The 22,672-nt window shown below is 34.0% G+C and overlaps 1 protein-coding gene across 9 annotated transcripts in view; it reads left to right on the forward strand.

Moving 5' to 3' along the window:
* Positions 1-22,672, forward strand: part of PTBP2 (polypyrimidine tract binding protein 2) — a 70,312-nt gene that overhangs the window by 44,935 nt on the left and 2,705 nt on the right. For 2 of the 9 annotated variants that reach the window (XM_074370015.1, XM_074370009.1), the window contains exons 8-12: positions 1,731-1,926; positions 2,532-2,576; positions 15,774-15,928; positions 17,393-17,426; positions 17,844-17,936. In XM_074370015.1, coding sequence (XP_074226116.1) covers positions 1,731-1,926; positions 2,532-2,576; positions 15,774-15,928; positions 17,393-17,426; positions 17,844-17,936 — 523 coding nt within the window. The remainder of the gene's footprint in view (positions 1-1,730; positions 1,927-2,531; positions 2,577-15,773; positions 15,929-17,392; positions 17,427-17,843; positions 17,937-22,672) is intronic. The other 7 variants (XM_074370011.1, XM_074370012.1, XM_074370013.1 and 4 more) reach the window with 5 other exon arrangements.

The raw sequence follows: 22,672 nt of genomic DNA on the forward strand, positions 1-22,672 counted from the left end.
GTAATTTTGTACAAAATAGTATTTTTTTCTTTAACATTATTGAAATAGTCACCTGTGAGTGAGTTTTGCAGCTCATCTTTAGATATTCACATATTGGGTAGAAACGTAGATCCTATTACTTGTTTCAACATTTTTCCTATAGAAATGAGTAAATGGAGACCTGTTTTTCAAAGCTTTGTTTGCCTTTACAGCAGGATATTGAATTAAATTTATATTACTCTGGCTGAGAGTAGATGCTTGGCTTTCATTCTCATATGATAGGTGCCTTCCCTGGTTCGAATATAATACAAATCCTGGTGTAGTCCCTTTAAGTGAGTTTTCACCAATCTTGTATTCATTTCAGAGTGAACTTGTGTTGAATTATTTTTTAGGTTAGTTTTTAGCTTGGTAAGTATAGTCACATAAAGCTTAATTTTGTATATGAAAGGAAAGGGTTTTCTTTCAGAGAGTGGGAATATTTGAATTATAAGCTTTATTATATATTTAAGCAACTATAGAGGCTTTTTCCATAACAGGATACTCTTGACTATTTTTAAGTCTGTTTCACTTACTTTTCTTAGTGAACAGTATGACAAAGTAGTTAAATGAGGTAGTATAAAAATTCTCTTTCAAACATCAAGTGTGAAAAATATGTTGGTCTAATTTTAATATAATATAGTTCCAGATTTACACACCTAATAGATCTTGGTCTACATAAACATCAGGCTTGCTCTGTTTATGTTTTGTTATTAGAACAACTGTTACTTCCTTTTCAAGGTGATCTATAGAGCTAAACGTCAATTATTTTATATGGTAAATGTTTATTCTTCTAATGAAAAACTAACAGTGTATTCCCATGTTCTTTAGTTTGTTCCAGGCGTCTATCCAGCTGGAGTAGAAATCGTGATTATATAGGAACAAACAAAAACATAATAATCATAACAGCACACAGTCCTTTATAATTCGTGATGTACTTTTTACATATGTGATCTTTTTTCCTAATCCTCGTAATAACCCTATGACAAAGCACGGAGGCCATTGTCATCTCTGTTTTCCAGATTCAGAGAGATTCTGAGATTCAGAAAAGTTTAATAACTTGCTCAGGATGACCTAATTGTAGATTTTCAACTCTCGAGCTTGTACCCTTCTAGTCCAGAACTTCCTGGGATGACATTGGATTTGCCTGTTCAACAAGTTATTCTGATTCAAGTTGGACATCTCAGGTTAAGGAAGATAATAGGTTTTGCCCTATTTCATGGGAGTTGCTGTTTTGCATTCTAGTGATATTTATTTGTCTTGAGGCAACTCATTTAATGTGGCATCAAACAGCAGTTACCGTATAAAATATTACCAGTTCTTACATTGCCATCCAGCAACAAGTATATGTATAATAAAATTAACTTTAAAGTATTGTACAAAATATTATGGTCCTGTTTTGGGAAGACTGATATATTTGTGACCCTTGTTTTTATTAATTAAAATGTTGGCAGATTTTTTTAATTCAAAGTATTAGCACATATGTTTAACTGGTTGTATTTTAGATTTAAGTAGTACTTCCTATTTAAAGATGATAGTGTTTGTGGAAACCAATGTATATTCAGCTGGGATAGCAAAGAACACGGCATGGAATTTCATCCCTTTCCTGGTGGCTTTTATGTGCAGGTTTTCATTGTTGAATTTTATTGTTACAGTGATACTTTCTCTAATTTTTATTTGTGAAGATTGTTGATATACTTTGTTTACTTTTACAGGCCCTAGATGGTCAGAACATTTATAATGCTTGCTGTACCCTAAGGATTGATTTTTCCAAACTTGTAAATTTGAATGTAAAATACAACAATGATAAAAGTAGGGATTATACTCGGCCTGATCTTCCATCTGGAGATGGACAGCCCGCACTGGACCCAGCTATTGCTGCAGCATTTGCCAAGGAGACATCCCTCTTAGGTAGGATTTTTATTGTCTGTACTGCTTTTCTCCCACTTTGCCAAACGGGAAAAGTGCCTGTTAAACTCCAGTAAGTATGATGAATCTATTTTAGAATATATGAAATTATATTAGGTTTTATTTTTCTCAGGTATGAATCTATTGTGAAAAAAACCCTAAATTCATAACTATAATTAAAATTATATCAGTTACATTTCTTTCACCACCCTCATCTTCTCTCTCAAAATAAAAGAAGTAAAGCTTTGATGAAGAAATACTGTTGAGCTCTTAAAATAATTACACTGTGAATTTGATGTCATGCTGCTTAGAGTTAAGTCTAGGTCCTTTGTGCATATTCTTTAGGGCTAATCAGATTGTTTTAATTTAGCCCTGCATAAAAACAGCAAAAAGTTAACAGATACAACATGTAATGGGAGTAGGTGTATGAGTTTTTTTAAAGCGTATTATATAGCCTCTCTTTTAAAAAACAATTTTCACTAGAAAAAGTTTTATGTAAAATTTATTTTGGTATTTATTTGCATTTTGTCTTCATTATATTTCACCTCGTTCTACAATGGATTTGACTCGCCTAACCAAAAAATCCTACAAAAATTTGCAACTAATAGTTGATAGAGTCAAGATGAAGAAAAAAGAAGGGCAAATGTTATTTTGTAAGTAAAATAACTGATGTGATTTATAACATAAGATGAAATTTTACGGTTTGATTTGATGTGTTCAGGAAATTTTTGGTTTCTGAAATTTATAAGATTATCTTTAAATGACAGTTTCTATACATATGGAACCCAAGATTGATGAGTCACAAACTAGCTCTTAGTTTAGTTTATGTTCATCAGTTTAAAAAGAAAAAGCATTATAATGAAGTAATTCTTGGAAATAGATACTTGTTTATTGTGTGTATGTAACAGTTGTGTTGTCCATTTGTAAATGTGTGCTATAACTGGTTCATCTGTGAACAGAGACACACTAATGCGCAGGAGAAGCAGTTGATACTTGAAATTAATTCTGGTAGTCTGAGACAAAACTGACCCTTTATTCTAATTTTCTGATTCATCTAGCACAAGTCATAGCAGTTTATCATGATAGATTCTTTAGGTTGATAACATTCTTGAGAGAATCTGTACCACTTTGTGGGCCTAATTTAAGCCTTTATTCCCTCAACTCAGCTTACAAGTTAATAGTTGTGTCACAGTATAGGCACTTGGATTCTTCTAGAGAATTCATTATCGTTTTCCTTGTAATCGCATGGTGAATGTTTTAAAACAGTCATAATAAATAGAGTCTCATGAAAGATTATGAAGCCTTGGCATAACTATCTGCTATCTTATTCAGTACTTCTATTATTTATTTTTCAAGTGTTCTGCGCTTTTGAATTAAAAGAATGTGAGTAAAGTTGCTTAGTTCTTAATAAATAAATTTGTCTGGTGTCTTCTTCCAGCTCTGTGGTGAATATTTTAATATAATTTACTGGTATACCTTGTTGTATTGTGCTTCCCAGATAGTGTGCTTTTTACAAATTGAAGGTTTATGGCAACCCTGCATTGTTAGGTACTGGTTAGCATTTTTTAACAGTAAATATTTTTAACGTTGTTATTTTAGATGTAGTGCTATTTGTGCACTTAAGACTATACTACAGTGTAAACATGCTCTACGTATGTAGCGTAAGCAGGAGCTGCTGCATGCACTGGGAAAACAAAAAACTGTGATTCACTTTGTTACGATGACTTGTCCTATTGATACTTGCTTTATTGTGGTGGTCTGGTACTAAACCCACAATCTCTCTCAGGTATGCCTATGTTTTTGTTCCTGCACTCTGCCTGGTAAGGAAAGGAAAATATTTTGTGGTTAAAATACATGAATTTACATTCCTTACCTATTTTAATGGTTTTGCATTTTGTTATAACTGGGTTTTTTATTTTAAATGTTGTCAAATAGTTTTTGAAAGTGGGTGAGTTTTAAGTTTTAAAATAATAGAATTTACTTATAATTTATAAGGGTAACAACTTATATTTTGATGTATTTTCCCTTGCAGTTTTGTGTGTTATTTGAATTGTCATTCTAAGAATTTTTTTGGAAAAAATAATTCTAATAGCTGCGTAGCATGTTATAATGGATATACAAATGCTTTTGAAAGTATGTTTGTTGGACAGTTAGTCAACTTTTATACTGTTTATTAATATAAGCGGCATTGTGACCAACACCTGTATTTTTTGTTTCTCAGACTGTTTCCTTAGACTAGATTCCTAAAACTAGAATTACGGGGCCAAAGAAAATGTTAAAGCTTTCTGATTCTTCCTGCAAATTTCTTTCTAAAATGGTGATACTAATTTATATTAACATGGATGGTAAATGAGACTGGCTCTCCTACTTTTCCCCCTACCAGCATTGAGTTTGTTTTTTTTTTTTTATTTGCTAGAATATTAATTTGATTAGAATATGTCATGTTATTTTAATTAAGTCTCTGAATTAGTTGTCTGGATTCTTTCTGTTGGGATGTACAAACGTAAAATGTGTTAATACTATGTTCGTATTTGTTATGAGCTAAGCCTTTAACTTTATACATGTGTTTTAGACTGACCAGTTATAGGAAAAGTATTGTAAAATAATTCATCTCAATCCAAAAATGTCCATTTATAGGACATTAAAGTAACCCCCCCACACACACACATGTGCACACGTGTTTGGTGGATGCTGTGATCTTTATGAGGAACCTCTTACTGCTTTGCTTTCTAACATAGTCTTAAGACACTCTTTAGAGTGTCACACAGTATTGCTTTAGTGAGATCATGCCTTCTGGAATGGTAACCAAAATATTTTTCTACATTTATTTGCCCCCAGTGATGTTTAAAGTCAGGTTACTTCAGAGTACAAGAAACTGCAATCAGTGGTACCCATTTCCTGCTTGAGTCTTCATTAAGCAGTGCTGTTCAAAATGAAATAATTGATTAGTCTTTATTTCAAAAAAAAACTGTAAGAACGTAAATACCAGGTTATAAATCTCTGATGTATATGTAGGCGGATTCACTTTACCATGTGTGATTTTTATACTTAAACACTATTGATTAAATTGAATTACTTTGGAATCAGTGTTACAAATTTTGATTGATTTATACAGTATTTTTTTTTCAGATTAGAATTTATGCCTGGCTTCTCTACTTTTTTCTTTTAGTGCTAGAAAATCAGTGTCTGAAAATGTTATTTATTCAAGAATGGAGACTGAGTGATTTGTAATTAGTTAGAAATCTGACATCTAAAATACATAATCACAAACCTGGCAGACTAATAGTTACTCATATATTCTGCATCAATGAAGAAGGTGATGAAAAATTCTTGAGATTATAAATTGAGATGTTATAATGATCATTTTATCATGTGTAAGAAGTGTAGTTAATTTATTAAGGGGTGGATCACTTTTAGAAAAATTGCTGTAAGTAATTTTTCATGATCATGTTGTCTACATTTTAAAAACTGGTGCAGACAGTATGTACAAAGAATACTTTAGAGCTTTCCATGTATTTTGAGTTGAATCAAGTAGCAGCCATTCTCATATGATTTTAACAATAAGGCAAAGCAAACTTTGTATAGGTTATCTGTTGACATTAAGATAATTGATAACAGATACAGTAAGCACTTATCCATATGGGTAAATACGTAGTCCTCATAAAACAGTGTTTCTCAAACTTCCCTGCACATCAGAATCACCAGGTACCTTAGACTGAGAATCATTAGGAGTGGGTCCCATGCATTTGTAATTTTTTAAGATTCCAAGATGGTTTTACTGTTTAGTGGGAGTTGAGAATTATTGCTGTAGAGAGAAGTCTGTAATTTTTCAGATGCCATATTTTAACTTTTTAGCAAGTTATCAGTGTTCTCATAAAAACATTCTTTATAGCTATTGAGCAGTATTTTAATGTTTTTCTTTATTCATGCCATGTAAATCTGTTGGTACAGTTTTTCTGATAGAATATTGTTTAGTTTAGCTGTTAAATTGAATTTACTTTGGTTTTCTTTTCTATGTGTTTATGGTGCATAAAATTAACAAGTAAACCTGTTTTTAAAATTTTTTAAAACTTGTTTTAAACTTAATATTTTAAAACTTATTTCTAAATGATTTCCGAAAGTTTTTTTTTTTACTTTTGAATGGGTTATTTACATGGCAATTATTAAAAAAAAACTTTATCAGAGATTTTGCTTGTCTTATACTAATACAATGAATCCCACATATCCATTATCTCAGTTCACACACTTGTTTTATCTGTTCATTTTTTCTATTGTATTTTGAAGCAAATCCTTAACATCATGTCATCTCAAACATTATCATAATTTCTCTAAAATAATGACGTTTTCTTACCAAGCCATAATATCATACCTGTCAAAGCTGACAATGATTTCTTAATGTTACTTAATACCCATTCGATCTTCAAATTTCCCCAATTGTCTCAAAAAATGTTTTGATTTGTTTAGAATAGGATCCTCTGAAGGATCGCAAAGGACATTTAGAAGTGAAGTCTCCCAGGTGTCTGTTGCTCTGTCCCTCTGCTCCCACCCTCAGCTCCATTGACTTGAAGAAATCTAATTATATCCCTTTAGAAAATGCTGCAGTTTGGATTGGTCTGGCTATTTCCTTATAGTTTCATCTTGTTTTATTCCTCCATTCACTGCATTTTTTTATATGAACTCCAAAAGCTTGATTAGATTCAGATTTTGTTATTTATATTTTTAAAGCAAGAATATCTACATTTTAAAGCAAGATATTCCTTGTGATGTCAGCTGGAAACATGAAACGTCTGGTTGTCCCACTTCGAGTGATTTCAGTGATGCTTTAAGATTGATTTTGGTTCCAGGTGATGGCATTCTGATTCTTCCATTATATTTTTCTATTAGTTTTAGTGCTCACTAGTAATTGCTGCCTTAATTTATTTTATCTGGAGGTTGCACATGTTGGTCCCCCCCCCCCCAATTTACACATCCTTCTGCAGTAAATTAGTTGGCAGTGTTTGTAAAGTAGTGTTCCTTATCAGCTAGCTATTTAGTTTGTGCAGGACAGTTAAGTCCTTATTTTTATTTACTAATTTTTAGTGGAAGTTTGTGCCTAGTTTTGCTTGTTCTTAGTTAATTACTTAAGCTTGTTTATGAATGGGCACAGTCCAGATTCTTCCCAGCTTCTCCTTTGAACTTTTGAAACCTTGATTACTTCAGGTGTTGGTAGCCCCACACTGCTTAGAGATAGTGACTTTAGTCTAGGGGTGAGTGGTTTTATTGAGTTATGTAATTATTATTTTTTTGTCCTATTGGCCTAAAAAAGTAAGAGGGTTGGATCAAGGACTGAAGAGAGCTAATAAAAACGGAGACATGTGTATCTCAAAGAAAAAAATTCATCCCATAAAATAACCTGGAAGCATTCATATTTATTCATTAGAACTAACAGACTATAAATCACTTCTCTCTTAAAGCTAACTGGGAGAGAAAATAACCTCCAAATACGAGTTTGAGTTATCTATTCAGTCAGAAGATTAACATTCCTCAGGTGTTTTTTCTCTTGTATCCATGTGTATGTTCAGTCTGTGCCTGCTTGTTCTTTTTAATTTGATTCTGTAAGGTGTGCAGTAAAAACAGATATCTTTTGTGAAACATTACTGTCTTATATATGGTATTATAATAGAGTGATGAGTGGGAAAAACTAGAGAATGAGACTAATTGGAAATTAATTGTTGTAGCATTGAGCTAATAGAGCAGTAATCGTATATTTTCTTACAGTGTGTGTGTGTTTTAGAAAATAAAATATATTTACTGTTATCTTCTAGATACTATTTAATAAATTTAGGCTGTTCAGGGCTTCAGTATCCTCTAAAAATGAATGCTATTTGGATATTCTTGTTTATTATTTTACTGAACCATTCAATAGCCCAGAGCTTAGGAAGAATAAAATTGCCACTTGGAATTTTCATGAGTTCGTAAGTCAACTCCCAGTTAATTTTTGTGATGTAGACCATTAAATAGACTACTCTAAAAAAAAAAAAAATGCTGGTGAAAAGAAGTCTTAAAGATGCACATATACCAGTTTCTATGGAGTGGGAATTTTGGGGGATGATTGATAATTGATAGAAGGGATTTAGCTGTTTCTCTTTCCACCATTTGCTCTCCCTGTAAAAGTTGTCTCTACTATCAAAATGCCTCAGATAGATCCCTTTGGGGTAGTTCCTACCACAGGAATAATTATTAAGAAATTTATTACTTTAAAAGTAGTAACTTAGTTTCCACTTGTGTTGCTGACAGTTCTTCATTTTATGTATTTTTGTGGCAGAATTTGAAATACTATGCCTTAAAATGGAATTGTCTCAATCCTAGGAACCAAAAGGTTGTCTGCTGTGTGTGAGTGTTAGTAACAGCTGATCACTTATGAGATGTATTGTGTGCCAGGCATCCTTCTTAGCCCTTTACTTGTGAGTTAATCTTCACATCAGTCCTGAATGAAGTTAGTTGCCCCTGTTGTACAGATTTAGAAACTGGAGCACAAAGAGATGAGCAGTTTACTCAGATTCCAATGATTAGTGAGGGGCTGAGACAGCCAGGCAGTCTGGCTCTAAAATTCATGCTCCCAAATAATAAGCAATAGAATAAAATGTGCTATAGATAGCTAGGCCTTTTAGCCTTCCTTTTTTCCCCCTTGTGGAGTTAATGTAGCATAATGTCATTTATACAATAAATATTTAAACCCTATAGTTTTAATTTCCTTCTCTTTTCGTATAGTAATATGTTTTCTGTTGCCATGACAGATTTTTTTTTTTGCCAAGTCCATTCAATGTTTATATCATGATTACAAAACCAGATTTGAGTATTGTTCATGTATCCATCTAAAATTGGATCCAAAAGAGAGAGATAAATATAAAAGATCATATATATATTCATAATACATAATATGCAAAACACAATATAGCAAACTGAATTTGTTTTTATCTTTTCATAAATATAAAACTTACATAACAAAATCTTTAATTTAGCAAAGACAAAATTTATAATATTCCATTATAAGACTAATTATAGCAAAGAAACTTATGGCCATAAAATCAAACCAAATAACTCAGCTAATGTAAACACATTTGAAAGCTGTCCTCCAGGAGACCAAAGTAATTACTCACAAATTAGCAAACATCCTAGAACTATTTCCTGGAACTGTTAAACTACATAGATTTGTTTTTTTAAACTGCATTGATTTTTAAAGCATATCACTGAATGCCATGGTAAAACTAAAAGTTTTAAAAATCATGTAATTAAAAAGCAGTATTTTATCATGTTCAAAATAAATCAGAAATATTTGGCCCAAAGTTCATGAAAATACCTGTCTGATAACTTTCGTTTTCTCATTTTATTGCTGTTTTAACAACTAAGAATTTAGAAACTATAGTTAAGCTCGCCTACGTCTGTCTGTGTGCGCATTCTTAGAAAATGATGTTGAGTTCCTTGGATTATTGAAATATTCTTTATTTCTCTATGGCTGAATTTTAAATATATTAGTTTTTTCAGTCTTTAAAATGTCTCAGAAAAGTTGTAAGGGCTGAGGTAGAATTGTTCATTTTAAAATTTGGGTAAAATTTTAAGTTGTGAATCATAAATTAGCTTCAAGCAAAAACATATAGTTTAACTCTTTGAGTACATTTTAAATAATGTGTTTAAATCTGGAATTTCTTGTCTTCTTAGCAAAGGAAATGGTTGGTGGTAGTTGCATATGTGATATAAACATAGAAGAAACACGTTATTGCATCCATTCATACTTACTTACTCACCAGCATTCATCAGTGGAATAAGCTTGTTACTGTGAGACTCAGATGTTATTTGTAGGCTGCTTTTTAACTATCCAGGGTACAGATTTGCATTCAAAGTTCTTAATGGATGATTGCAAAGGCTTTGCTTGAGCTGATGTGGTATAGTCACCCATTATATTTTTATCAGCTGTAGCTTTAAGAAATTTCTTTTATTGACCTATTTTTACCTTCTTTTCCATGAGAGCTTGTCATGTGTGTGAAAACTTCTCTCATGTTCATGTTCTTAAAAGTTAAACAGCCTGAAATCAGCGGGAATCAACTCCAGCCTTTGGATTATAGAAGAAGATAGATTTAAATTAAATCAGACTGTAGATTTAATCTTGAAAAAATGTTGCTTTTAAGAGTTGACAGTTTAAATATGTTATGGCTAAAACAAAGAAGAGCCTTCTCAAGCGTATTTACTTCTACTTCTGCAGTTAGTAGAAGAAAAACTATGTATTTGTGACCATAGTATAAAAATATGCCTCTATCTAAGGGGGGTAAAAATTATGCAGAAGATTTTCACACTCTATAAACACACACCAAGAAAGCAATGATATATCCAGGAAATTTTATTTAAATTTTTTTTCTTTCCAAGTTCTTCCTAACTTCATTTTCTCTTCCATTTAGTGTCTATATTTTCTTTTTCCTCTTAATCTTGATTTTAATTTTAAAATGATATTCTCCTTCTGAATCTACCTTTCCTTTTTGCCCCACTTTCTAGAGTTTTCTGATACCCATCTTAAGTAATTGCCATGAGCTTTTCACATTCCTGAAGGGATTCTGCCTCACCTCAGTGGCACCCTGGTTTATTCATTTATTGTATTACTTTTGTGCTTATGATCTGCTTTATAATCTGGTGGAGACAGCAAACATTCAAGTAGTTCTAATGTGAGGCAAACTGAAATATATAATAAAGTTAGTGTAATATTAGAGCATAATGAAATGAGTAATTCATCATGCAAAAGAAAAAAAATGGAAGGGTTTTATGGGCCAAAGTCCATTTGATTTGGATAAGAATAAAGAATTTTTAAAATACAACATGAGCAGATGTGATAAAGAATATATTATGCATGTTATAAGGGAATGACAGATATTCAGTTGTGAATGAAACATTAGGGTAACTGGGAAAATATGAAAGGCAGTGATACCAGAAAAAACTAGCTTGTGGCTGGATCTTGGAACGGATGCTGTCCCAAGGAGTAGACTGGGGACTCTTAGTCTCAGTAAGATACAATTGCCAGTCTGAAGTAGGGATAGAAATGAGAATAGAAAGAAACAGATACGGGAAAAATAAAACATAAAAGTAATAGGGCTTGGCATCTTATTGATATGGTTACTCCTGAAGAGTGAAGCTTATGGGGAGCCCACCTAGCAGGGACAGGAGTTCTGTGGGGCTGAGGCTCTGAAAGGCCAGAAGAGTGATATTTAAAACTTTGGTTAAAATTCCCGGGTATAAGCCAGCAGGAAGGTTAAAGACTTGAAACTTTAAGCAGTGCCCATTTATATTGTGGGGAAAATAAAGAAGCAAGAAATTGAGGGGTGAAATAGGATTAAAATGAGAAGTGCCTATTCAGTTCAGTAGTTACCATAAGGTTTATCCTTATTCACAGGAGTAGGTATAAATCGAATTATAAAGGATTAAAGATGTAAATATGATAGTTTTTACTGCTCATTGAAGAAGTGTGCTGTAGTAAGGAAGGAGAAATGGGATGGTAGTTGAAGAGCAAATCAGGGCCCAAGTAGAAATGTTGGCAGCGAGGAAGTATGCTTCATCATTAAGTGTGGGCTCCAAGTCCAGACGTCCTCAGTTCAAAAGCTGGCTCGGCTTCAGTCTCAGCTTTCACATTTGTAATGGATATAATGATGGTAATGCCCACGTTCTAAGGCTAGTATGAGGGTTAAATGTGTTAATAATATAAATAAAAGAACCTTGCACAGTGCCTGCTGTGTAAAATGAATGCTCACTTCATACTCGCTAGTATTTGCTTTGAAGGCTAGCTTAAGTCCTAGACTTGATTGTAGTGGGTTGAATCAGGAGTATAGTGGAAATGTTGGGGCCTATGAAATACAGAGATACTTCTTAGGACCTTTGTGAGAACTAATCGATTGAAAATTTTGAGAGAATTCTGAACCTAGTCGTATAAGATACTTGATGAACATAAAGAGATTGAAAATAGGGTGCAAGACATACGTCTGGTGGAATTTTCGGGAACTCTTGAGAATAGACTAGAAAACTGCTGACACTGAACAACATCATGTTTGTGGAATCAGTTTTGGGGGTGTGTGTGTGTGTGTGTTCACTGTAATACTTTACAAATCCAAATGAAAAGCATAGCCCAAATGTAAGCCCAGGTTTACCCGGGCCTGGCACTGCAGAGCATTTAAAAGGTTCGCAGCAGGCACTGCAGCTCGCTCGGGCTGCATGGTCAGGTCTGGCCCTGGGCGAGCAGGAAGGGGACTGGTCATCACACCGGCCGCGAGCAGGCTCAGCGGTTGTGTGGGCGTAGGAGGATTGAGATGCTCCGTGAGAATGGAGTCAGGAAGGGGAAATGAAGGACGTTAGATGCAAATTAAGGAAATTTGAATACTTCATGGACTTCAGTTAATAATAACATATCAATATTGGCTGATTAATTGCAACAACTATATCATACTATTGTAAGATGGTAGTAATGGAGGGGGGAAGCGTGCCTGGTTTATGTAGGAACTGTGTAGAATCTTTTAACTTTTCTGTAATTCTAAAACTGTTCTAAAATAAAAGTTTATTAAAAATCATAGGTAAAATTTGTGAATGATTTAAGGTAAGTTACCAAATTTAGTTGAAGTGAACAAGGTTAGGGGTGTCAGTGTGCCTAGGCAAAATGTGACCTGAGGGGTAAAGGGGTAGATACACAATTTATATCACTTCATCCCCCGGGCTTTCAGTCTCTATCAGATAGACATGGGGCTTTATGTCCACCCATGTAGTAAGGGAAGAGAGAGCAATGTATCAGACCTAGTAGAAGAAATTTATAAAATTGCTGAATCCCTCACAGTGTCTGGGTGGCCCAGCTGATAAAGATCATTTCACATAGAAGGGATCTTTGTGACACCTTTTTTTTCCTTGCGTTTTTATCCTCCATCATCAATGTATGCATAAAGTGCTTTTTTTTTTCCAGCATACCTGCTACCTTAGCTAAAGATGTAAGTCATCGAAGTTATTTCTACAGCTGAAAGTAATCCATTAGAGTCAGTGTTGTATAACATGTTTTATATAATTTTTACAAAGGGAAGATTGTAAATGTATCATCTTCTCTTATGGCCAGGAGTTAACATTAATATGAAAAATACAATAAAGAATTCCTTTTCACAGTTTATCATTATGGTATAAATAATGCATCATGAAACATTTTGTAGGTTTTTATATTTTTGTGTAGTAGACAGCATTGAGATTAAACGTTAAAAAATTTACCTTATTGACAAAGTAGTTTTTTAGAGAAGCGTGTACTGAGGGAAATTGTGGGATCTGTCTTCTGAGACTTCAGTAAGAACCTCAGACTATCCCAGTGATTGAGAACTCCGAAGGATAGCCGAAGTAGTTTTCCTAAGTTACCAGCCTGGGAGAAGAAATAGTGGAAGAGAAGTACATGCTAGTGGCATTAAGGACAGTGCCTGCCCTCATCTCTTAAAGTCCTCTTGCACCGTGCTCTGGGCTGCCTAGAATGAAGAACCATCATTTGACAGGAGAATAGATGTTCTGGCTCAGTGCAGTGGCCCAGCGTAGTGAGGGGAAGTGGGGAGACTGTGAAGCAGTGTTTGGACAGTAGCAACATAGCTTACATTCTGCTTTTTGCTAGGCTTTCCATTATCTCCTTACTTGGAGGTAAATTGTGTCTACTTTGAGCCACAAAATTTCACTGATTTTTTTCCCCTAGAAAATTAGTCTTATTTTTATACTAAAGTGTAATGTTTATTAAAATATGGTATTTTTTGTTTTAAGTCTTTCAGGTCCCTCACACTTAAAAAAGGGCTTTAGCCTAGACCTTTAAATTCATTTTAATTATTGTTTTAATTCTCAGTGATTACTTTTCCATGATAAGGCTTGAAATGTTTTAAATAATACCAAGTTGCTCCATTATAAATCCCAGATTTAAATTTTTCATCTTTTGAATATTTTGATAAAGTTTTATGATTGTTTAATTGTATATTGGCATGGTAGAAATGTATTTTAGAAGAAACCATTTTCTGCAGAAATGAAATGTTAACCTTAGGCTGTTGTGTTTAGACTGATGTGTCAAATTTACTGGTATTTTATATGTTTCATGAATTAGTCATTTTTCTTGAAATACCAACAGGGAAAGACAAGTAATAAGTAACTTAGAACTATACATTTTGGAATCTAACTACATGTCTAAGAGTATGCAAGAACAAAATGACTGTGAGTACATGCCTGGGAGTTAGGAATATATCTTTATACTTGACATTGGCAGCGTATTAAGATAGCCATTCAATGTTAAATGGAAACAGCCTGTAAAGTGTACTGAGACCTGTGGTGTTTAATGGGGAGGATTCAGTGCTGCCACAGTGTAGTTAAAAGATCCACACCAGTGGGTCCTAAAGGGCACTAGACACTATTGTGCATCAGTAATTACCAGACATGAGAAGTTTCTATTTTAAAATTAGATCCTTATTTCTGGATTTACTTTAAAAATAAAATTGGTGAGTAGATGAAACAAGATTGGCAGTGAGTTAGTATTTGTTAAATGATTGTGATGGATACACAGGGCTCATTATTCTAGTCTCTTTACTTTTGTGTATGTTGGAAAATTTCCAAAACAAAAAAGTAAAGTCTAAAAAAAAATAGAGAAGTTAGGGGAAAAGGAGGGGGATTAAAAAAAAAATGGCATGAGAAAGCTAAAATAAACCCATACAGAGAAATAATACAAATAAGGAACGTCATTTCACTGGTGAGAGAAAAGGAGATTGGAGGGGAAAATTTTATAAGTCAAAAACTAAAGAAGTTAAGAAGAATTATCAATCTTTGAGAACCCTTCAGACTACCAGTGAAAGGTCGTAGTAGTTTCTGTAAGGTAAAAAGACAAGAAAAACTTGGCTAAAAGTAAGATCTGAAACCAGAGGTAACAGAACATCCTTATGACATATACAAGAAGGCTGGAAAGAGAAAAGAAATAAACATGAATTTATGGGACAACAGTACTAAGGGCTTCTACCCAGGTATGTCATGAATTAACTTTATGTGGATTGAAAATGTCTGTCTCCTTTATCATGAGAAGGGAAAAAAGGGCGTATAATTTGTTTCTTTAGTGCAGTAATATTTATTGAGAAATAAGCTAGTATGTAAGAATTAAGAAGAAAATGTTAAAACTGGTAGGTAAAAGAGGGAAGTACTGAAAGAGAAAGCCTGTGTGATACAGTGACTTTCTCATTCTTCTGGGCAAGTGTTGTGTTCGAGAAACTTGTGTTCATTATAACTACTTGAGTGTGTGGAATGAAGAAAAACAAATTTTGGTAAGATTTTCTTTAGGTCACTTGAGTAAATGAAATAATGATCAGGGTGATTTGTCTCTAAGAATGAAGGATTCACATATGTTCTTTTAATCTATAATTTGTCTGATTTCAAATACGAGTTTATGAAGAAGATAGCACTTGTCTAAAATAAATTACTGTTATGTTGAAGATGATTTTTTTTTTAGATTTGTCTCCTCATTATAAACCGTGGAAGTGAGTTTTTCAAGTCTCTGACTTGGAAATATATCCTTTATGCTTGGTTTGCTTTTCCAAAGGAAATGGAATGTTGTGTATTTAATTTTTTTTAACATAATACAGGTATGTACCTTAGTTCTAATATTTAATGATTTCATTGAAACCAGTTAATTTTCACTAACTTAACACTTATCAGCAAACAATTTTTCTAAATGTTATAAAAATTAACTTTCAGGAACCATTTGGAACGGCCAGCCCTAAGCCATGCAGCCATCATGCTTAAATTGGTTTTTGTAAACGACTTGTGTGTGTTTCGTAAAATATGCTTTATTTTAAAATTAGGGCTTCCTGTTGCAGCTGTTCCAGGAGCTCTGAGTCCTTTGGCTATTCCAAATGCTGCCGCGGCGGCTGCCGCGGCGGCTGCCGGCCGAGTGGGTATGCCTGGAGTCTCAGCTGGTGGCAACACAGTCCTGTTGGTTAGCAATTTAAATGAAGAGGTTAGTAAAATGATTTGGTAGCGTTCGTTCTGTAACTTCATTTCATTTGTGAAAGTTTTTCATGTTTATTTCATTTTGCACTTGCCTTTCTTTTTATGTACATTCATTAGTCAGAGTATTTTCTGTATGTTTCTACTTCTGAATAAAATCTATGTACTTGTTTAGGTAATACTTTATTTCCTTAGACGGTCATATCTCTTTTTATATATATATAAATATATATTTTTTTTAACCTAACTACCTATTTTTCCTAAGAAAAATATGGTGAAGTACCATTGTTTGGCTTTTTATCTTTTTGTTATTCTTAAAGGCAAATGTGATCTAATTTGCAAATTTAACTGTAAAACAATTTTGCTCTTTGCCTTTTCTAATTATTTGCTTGTTCATTTCATGCTTATGTGTCATTGCATTTTTTTTAAATCTTATTTTATGTGAACTACTCTAATACATTTTTCTTTGAAGGTTCTTCCAAAGATCTTGACGAGGCACTCTTCCAGTCTTTCTTAGTAATTTTTTCTTTGCAGTTATTAGTCATTGTCTTCTAAAAATATTTTTCAACTTTATCCCCCCCCCCACCCTGTTAAGTAAAATTTATTGCTGAGTTATTTTCTTTAGTTGTACATTTTATGTCTGGTATATTTTATTTTGATTGCTATGAAAGCTGGTATGAAATGTGGGAATCTCAGTGTATCAGTTTATGATGTCTAATTTGAATATTTGTTTCATTTTTAATTGGCCTCTGTTAATACGAACATTAGGCTTATTTTATCATTTAATACTGTTGTCATTCACAGTTCTGCATGCTAAAATGTTTGAATCAGAGTGCCTTTATTTTTTATTTAAGAATTTTGCCTGCATTTCATAACCAGCCATGCTTATGCAGTTAAAGTTCAAAGTTTAAAATTCCTGTGCATGCTTTCCTTCCCTATGTTGAGATGAAATGCTGTAATTTACTCTTTGATATAGATGTACTTTACCCATATTTGTCTTGGATGACTACATTTTACTCAGTTTTTCTTGTACAGTACATAAACCAACCATTTTCTGACCAAATCCTGCATTTCCTATGTACTGACCTATATTTTATTTTTTTTTTTGTTCCCCGATTCCTTATTTTTTTCTTCTGCATTGCTGTTTCCCTTCCCCATTTCATCCTTTTCCCTGTGTGTTCACCTCCCCTTTCCTTGTCTTCTCCCAAATGCCCATTCCCTTCCCTGTCTTATCCTTTATTTTCCTTGTCCTTGTCTTCATTCCCCGTCTCCATTCCCTATGTTCATGCTTCTGTGCTTGAACAAATGTTCCTCGGACCAACTTGCCCCAATTAACCGCCTTGAACCATGATCCATGACCACCTCACCATTCTGCGGGAACCACCCTTCGTTATGGATGATCTGTTCATCTCCGCTCTTCCTCGACTCTTCTCTCTTCTTGTCTTACGCTGCTTGCTCTTCTCTCCTTCTAAAGATGGTTACGCCCCAAAGTCTGTTTACCCTCTTCGGTATGTTATTGTTAGCACTATACTTTTATTATTGATTTGATTTTTGTTTCACCTTAATTCTTATTTGTAGCTAGCACTTTGGCTTAAAGTTGAATAGTAAATCTTTTGCTATTTTTCTTTGCTATTTAAAACTCTCCATAGACACAAAATTTGTTTTAATGCATGCTGATTTATTTTGCATGGTCTTTAATTTAATATCATTCACATAGCTTTGAGGGTTTATCAAAAATTATTCTTTTCAAAATTCACTGTTCAAAATCTTGATCTTCTTTATTCATTTGTGAGAATGATGAGTTTGAATGAGTGATCATGTTGATGTCTGAATGTTTCATTAATATGTCAGAAAGATAATCTTTAGCTGACTTGCACGTAAGATTAATTCCATTTTTGGATTACCTCTCTGTGGCTCCGAAAAAGGTGTTTATGGAGATGTGCAGCGTGTGAAGATTTTGTACAATAAGAAAGACAGTGCTCTAATACAGATGGCTGATGGAAACCAGTCACAACTGGGTAAGATTAAACTCTATACAGCTTCAAATCTGATTTCAAATTTGTAATTAAATCTGTGAATAAAAACAAACCCCTTTTTGTCAGTAAGAAACCATTTATTTTTTTAATAGTCAGGGCTCAAAATGTCATGTTAATTTTCATATTTTAATGAGAATAGTTGTACATAATGAACATATTTGTATTTTTCTGCTATCCTCTTAGCCATTTCTCAGGTGCAGTCTAATGGAAAAATGTTTTGACCCCAAAATTGCAGTTACAATTTTACATAATAATTATGACATTTATATTAAAGATCCTTAGTATTTTTCATTCCTGGTTACTCCCTGTAATTGAAGTTAACTGTTCATAGAGTCCACAGAATTCTGATTAATGCTATGTTATTTTAATTCTTCTAAAGTAATTTCTAAGTATTTGACTAAACTTAATAATGAAAAGAGTCACACAGAAAATGTATCTTGGATATAACCAGGTTCCTACAAAATTGAAAACTTCTACCAAATACCCCACTGTTAATCTCTTTTGGAATCTTAAAATGTGCTTTAGACAAGTTACGCTTACATTAATAGATAATTTAATTAAATCATCAATTATTTAACATCTTGTTTGACTTCATGCACAAAGCTAAATCATAAATCTAGACTATAGCTGCATGTTTACTCTGATTGACTGTAAATGTCAGTATGTTCTTAGCATAAAATTCTGTTAATTGAGATTGAGGGAAGAAGATACCTCAGGCTGGGTGTACTTTCATTGTTCATTTTGAAATTTGCCATTTTGGATGTAAAAACTCTTGTATTTTCTTTCTTAATACCAAATAAGACTTACAAACTAACAACATGATGAACTGGACCTTTTAGTGTTTGGAGTCAGATAGAAGTAAATTTGAGATTCAGTGTTTCTTACCAGCTGTTGCAGTGGCTCAGTGTCTAACACTTCATACATCCGGCTGTTGTTTTAAATGGAGATAGCCATCTTTAACGGAAGTCACATTGGTGTTGATCGCATCATAGGTAGATGCTCACTAAATCCTTTGACCTGCCTCTGCTTGTGTCCCCGTCTGTACTCGGGGGGGGGGTGCTGGTTCTTGCCGTTGTCTCTGTACACTTTGAAAGCAGCGTTTTACAGTGCGTTGTTGCTGGCCGCGCTCATGTAAATAAGGGACACATGGGCATTACGGTTGAGAAGTACTTGAAGTAGAAGTTAACCGAGTTCTTCTGGATTTTGGGGGGTTTTGTTTTACACAAGGACTATTTTAAATAAATGATATTTTAATTTTTACTATAGTTATATTTGCCTGCTCAGGCTGTGATTAAAAAATACCACAGACTGAGTGGCTTAAACAACAAATTTACTTCCTCCCAGTTCTGGAGGCCCGCAGTCCGGTGCCCGCAGGTTGGGTTTCCGGTGCGGGTGAGGCCTTCTCCCTGCTTGCGGACAGCGCTCTCCTCCGTGTGTCCTCGGCGTGGCCTTGCCGCTCAGGCTTTTCTCAGCCTCTGAGGCTTTGGTGTCTCTTCCGCTGCTTCTCAGGACACCAGTCTTACTGGGTTAGGGCCTCACCCTTGTGACCTCATTTAGACCCTGCCTCCAGATGGTTACATTGGGGGGTTAGAGCTTCAACGTAAGGAATTTTGGGAAAATATGGCTCAGTCTATAATAGTACTTACATTTATAAATCTTTTACCCCTAGTTTTTTATAAGGTTTTTTTAACACTAACGCTTTGACTCACTAATAGCATGATTTATAGTTTTTGGACTATATGTAGAGGCAAATAACTATTTCTCACTGCTGTTAGGGTAGATTTTGCTTTCTTGGAGTGTATGACCGTAAAAGTACTACTCGCACCATTGCCTTTAAAAGACACATGCAGACACACAGGCACGTGAAACTAGGGTGTACTATTGAAAAAAATTAGTGAAATTTTAAAAAAAAGTAATAAGCTTTGTTTCTGGGCTCTGTTCTTATGTTTTGTTTTCATGGGACTCTATTTGGAAATAATGTAGGTAGATGTCTTCATGCTCAGGCAGTAGCATGGGAGGAATAAATGGCAAGGAAAGTTGAGATACAGCCAGTGGCATAGGAGTGTGAGTGGGATTCTTGCAGATCTTAGAGGCCGTCTTAAATCATTTTAGACCAGAGTTTTAAAATTTCCCAGCATTAAAATGTTTCTTTAATAAAATTTCTACCATAGCCTGTTTAATTGATGTACTAGTATTTTCTTAAACTGAGTATTTTAGAAATACTATGATTTGTAAATTAGCTTTAAAAATACTGTACTGATCTTAAATGATTAAAATAAACGAATTCTAATGAAATGCCAGAGTAGTTTCTTTGAAGTGATTATCTAGTTTATCCAAGTCATATTTTCAAGAACTACTACAAAAACGCTTCAACTATGTTTATTTAATATGTAGCTGCCCTCTTAAAAGTAAACTTAGTTCTTCATAGAATAGACCTTTACCTACTAAACTATATCTAGCAAAGTATGCTGTAAAGTGAGTAAAAATCTTGTAACTCTAGTGTTAACAGTATTTGAGTAATTTTTAAGTGTGTTAAGTACACACGGGCTTTCACTTCTTCATGAATGAATAATGCAGAACTCTCAGTCACACTTTGAGGTATTGCTAATCTGACAGAGGAGAGATTTCAGTAGACCTTCCCCCAAAAAAAGAAAAGAGGGAAAATAAAAAATGATACTGAGAAAATGGGGGAAAATGTGCAACACTGACTTTTCCCTCCTTTATCATTGATTGCTTTGTTCACTGATGCCGTATTTCTTGAAACAGATTTCAGGATATTCAGAGTCCCGTTATTTAAACTTGACCCATTTAAAATTATTCCAATAATTTTCCTCTGCTTTGATTTGTTTAATCAATATATATACCTTAATTTTTGACAAGCTTTTTTTATTTTTAATACACTTAAAAATCCTGGTATTCAAATTACCTCACCCCCGCCAATCCCCGTCCACTAGGTTACTTCAGATCCTTTTATCAGCAATCAGCTGACGAGAATTAGAATCTCTCTCATTACCTGGCTGCTTCCTGAGGTAGCTGTTTGGTTATTTTGCTTTATTTTAGTCCCATTTCTCTTTCATCCGTCTTCTCTTGGTAGATTACTATGCCTAGAGCTTTTTATTGTTTTCTTATTTGTGCCCTTCAGTATCTCAGAGCTCAGCTGTTGGTGCAGTATTTTTATAACTTTTCAAAGCTGAACTAAAACAGCTTTTCTTACGACAGCCTTAGTCTACTTCTTTATGCCACGTTACTCCCAAAACTCATTCCTTATAACACATTTTGTGTGAGGTAATAGCACTTCCTCATAAGCAAAGTTCTGTTCACTTATAACAATAGAATTACGGAACTTTAAAAAATATTTTATATTTCAAGTAAGTTTTAAAGGAGTTTACATACCATAATTTTGGGTAATTGAGTTGATTTTTTAAGTGTAAATTTGTAAGTGTATGCGAAATACAGTGTAAGCAACTAGTGAGAAAAAAAATTTAGGCCTGATAGATGATTTTTCTCTTTTAGCCTCAGCTGAAGATCTAAGAAAAAACTATTACAAATATGTAACTGCAATAAAACAATCAGGAACAGTAAGCTTTTTTTCCCTTGCAGTTTTGTTGAGATATAGCACTGTATAAGTTTAAAAGGTACAGCGTAATGATTTGACTCACAGACATCATGAAGTAATTATCACAATAAATTTAGTGAACATCCATCATCTATAGATGCAAAATTAAAGAAATAAATAGAAAAAAATTTTGTGATGAGAACTCTTAGAATGTACTCTTAACAGATTGTATTAGTGACATACAGCAGCGTTGATTATATTCCCTGCGTTGTTCTTTGCATCCCTAGTACTTAATTATCTTACAACTGGGAGAGTAAACTTGTTTTTACAAATTAGGGAAGCTGTAAGAGAAAAAAGATTTTTCAGAATGGTACCTTACACTTTTATAGCATTTTCCTTTTCAGACCTGTTTTATATTTAACTGGTTTATACTATGCAAGTAAGTATGACAAGATGCATGGATTTAACAGATTCTGGGTATCTCCTGTGTCAGACTGTGTACCGTAGAATACTAATCCAATTAAAAAATACTGGAGAGGAGGGCTTTTGGTCTCAATTCCCTGCTCTTCCATCCTGCCTTCACCTCTCTGTTGTTAATACCTCTAATACTTTGATCTGAGTGGTCAAATAGACTCCAGTGTAGCTAAACTAGATGACTTATGAAATGGTTTTCTTCAATTGTGAATAAAACATAAAATGTATAACTGTTCTCTAATCTCAGACCAATTCATTTAGTTCAAAAATAACCTAACTGCTGCCTCAAGAAGTAGCCCTGTGATGTTCTGTGTTTAGGCACTGTGGTGTGTGCTGGGATGGAGACACTGGTCCCTGCTTTCATGTAGCTTACAGTCTGAAGGAGGATGTAGATAATTAAATTGTGATGAACTTATAAAAAGTAAAGGACACTGCATGGGGAATGGCTAGAGAGGTTCTGAACTTTTCTAGAGGAGGAAGCAAAGGCCGTCCTGTGAGAGTAACACTGAAGGATGAGTAGACTAGGAGGGATAGTGAGGGAGATGGGAAGTGGTACAAGGAGAAGAGCATGCACACCAGGCTAGGGGTAGAAGTGCAGTATTCTAGCTGAAGGAAGTAGGTTTTCTCCAGCTGGAACTTGAGCACGGGGGAGTAGAGTACTGAGCTACGGGAATGAAGTTCCGTGAGC

The sequence above is a fragment of the Camelus bactrianus genome, chromosome 9, assembly GCF_048773025.1.
Source record: "Camelus bactrianus isolate YW-2024 breed Bactrian camel chromosome 9, ASM4877302v1, whole genome shotgun sequence".
NCBI classification, from domain to species: domain Eukaryota; kingdom Metazoa; phylum Chordata; class Mammalia; order Artiodactyla; family Camelidae; genus Camelus; species Camelus bactrianus.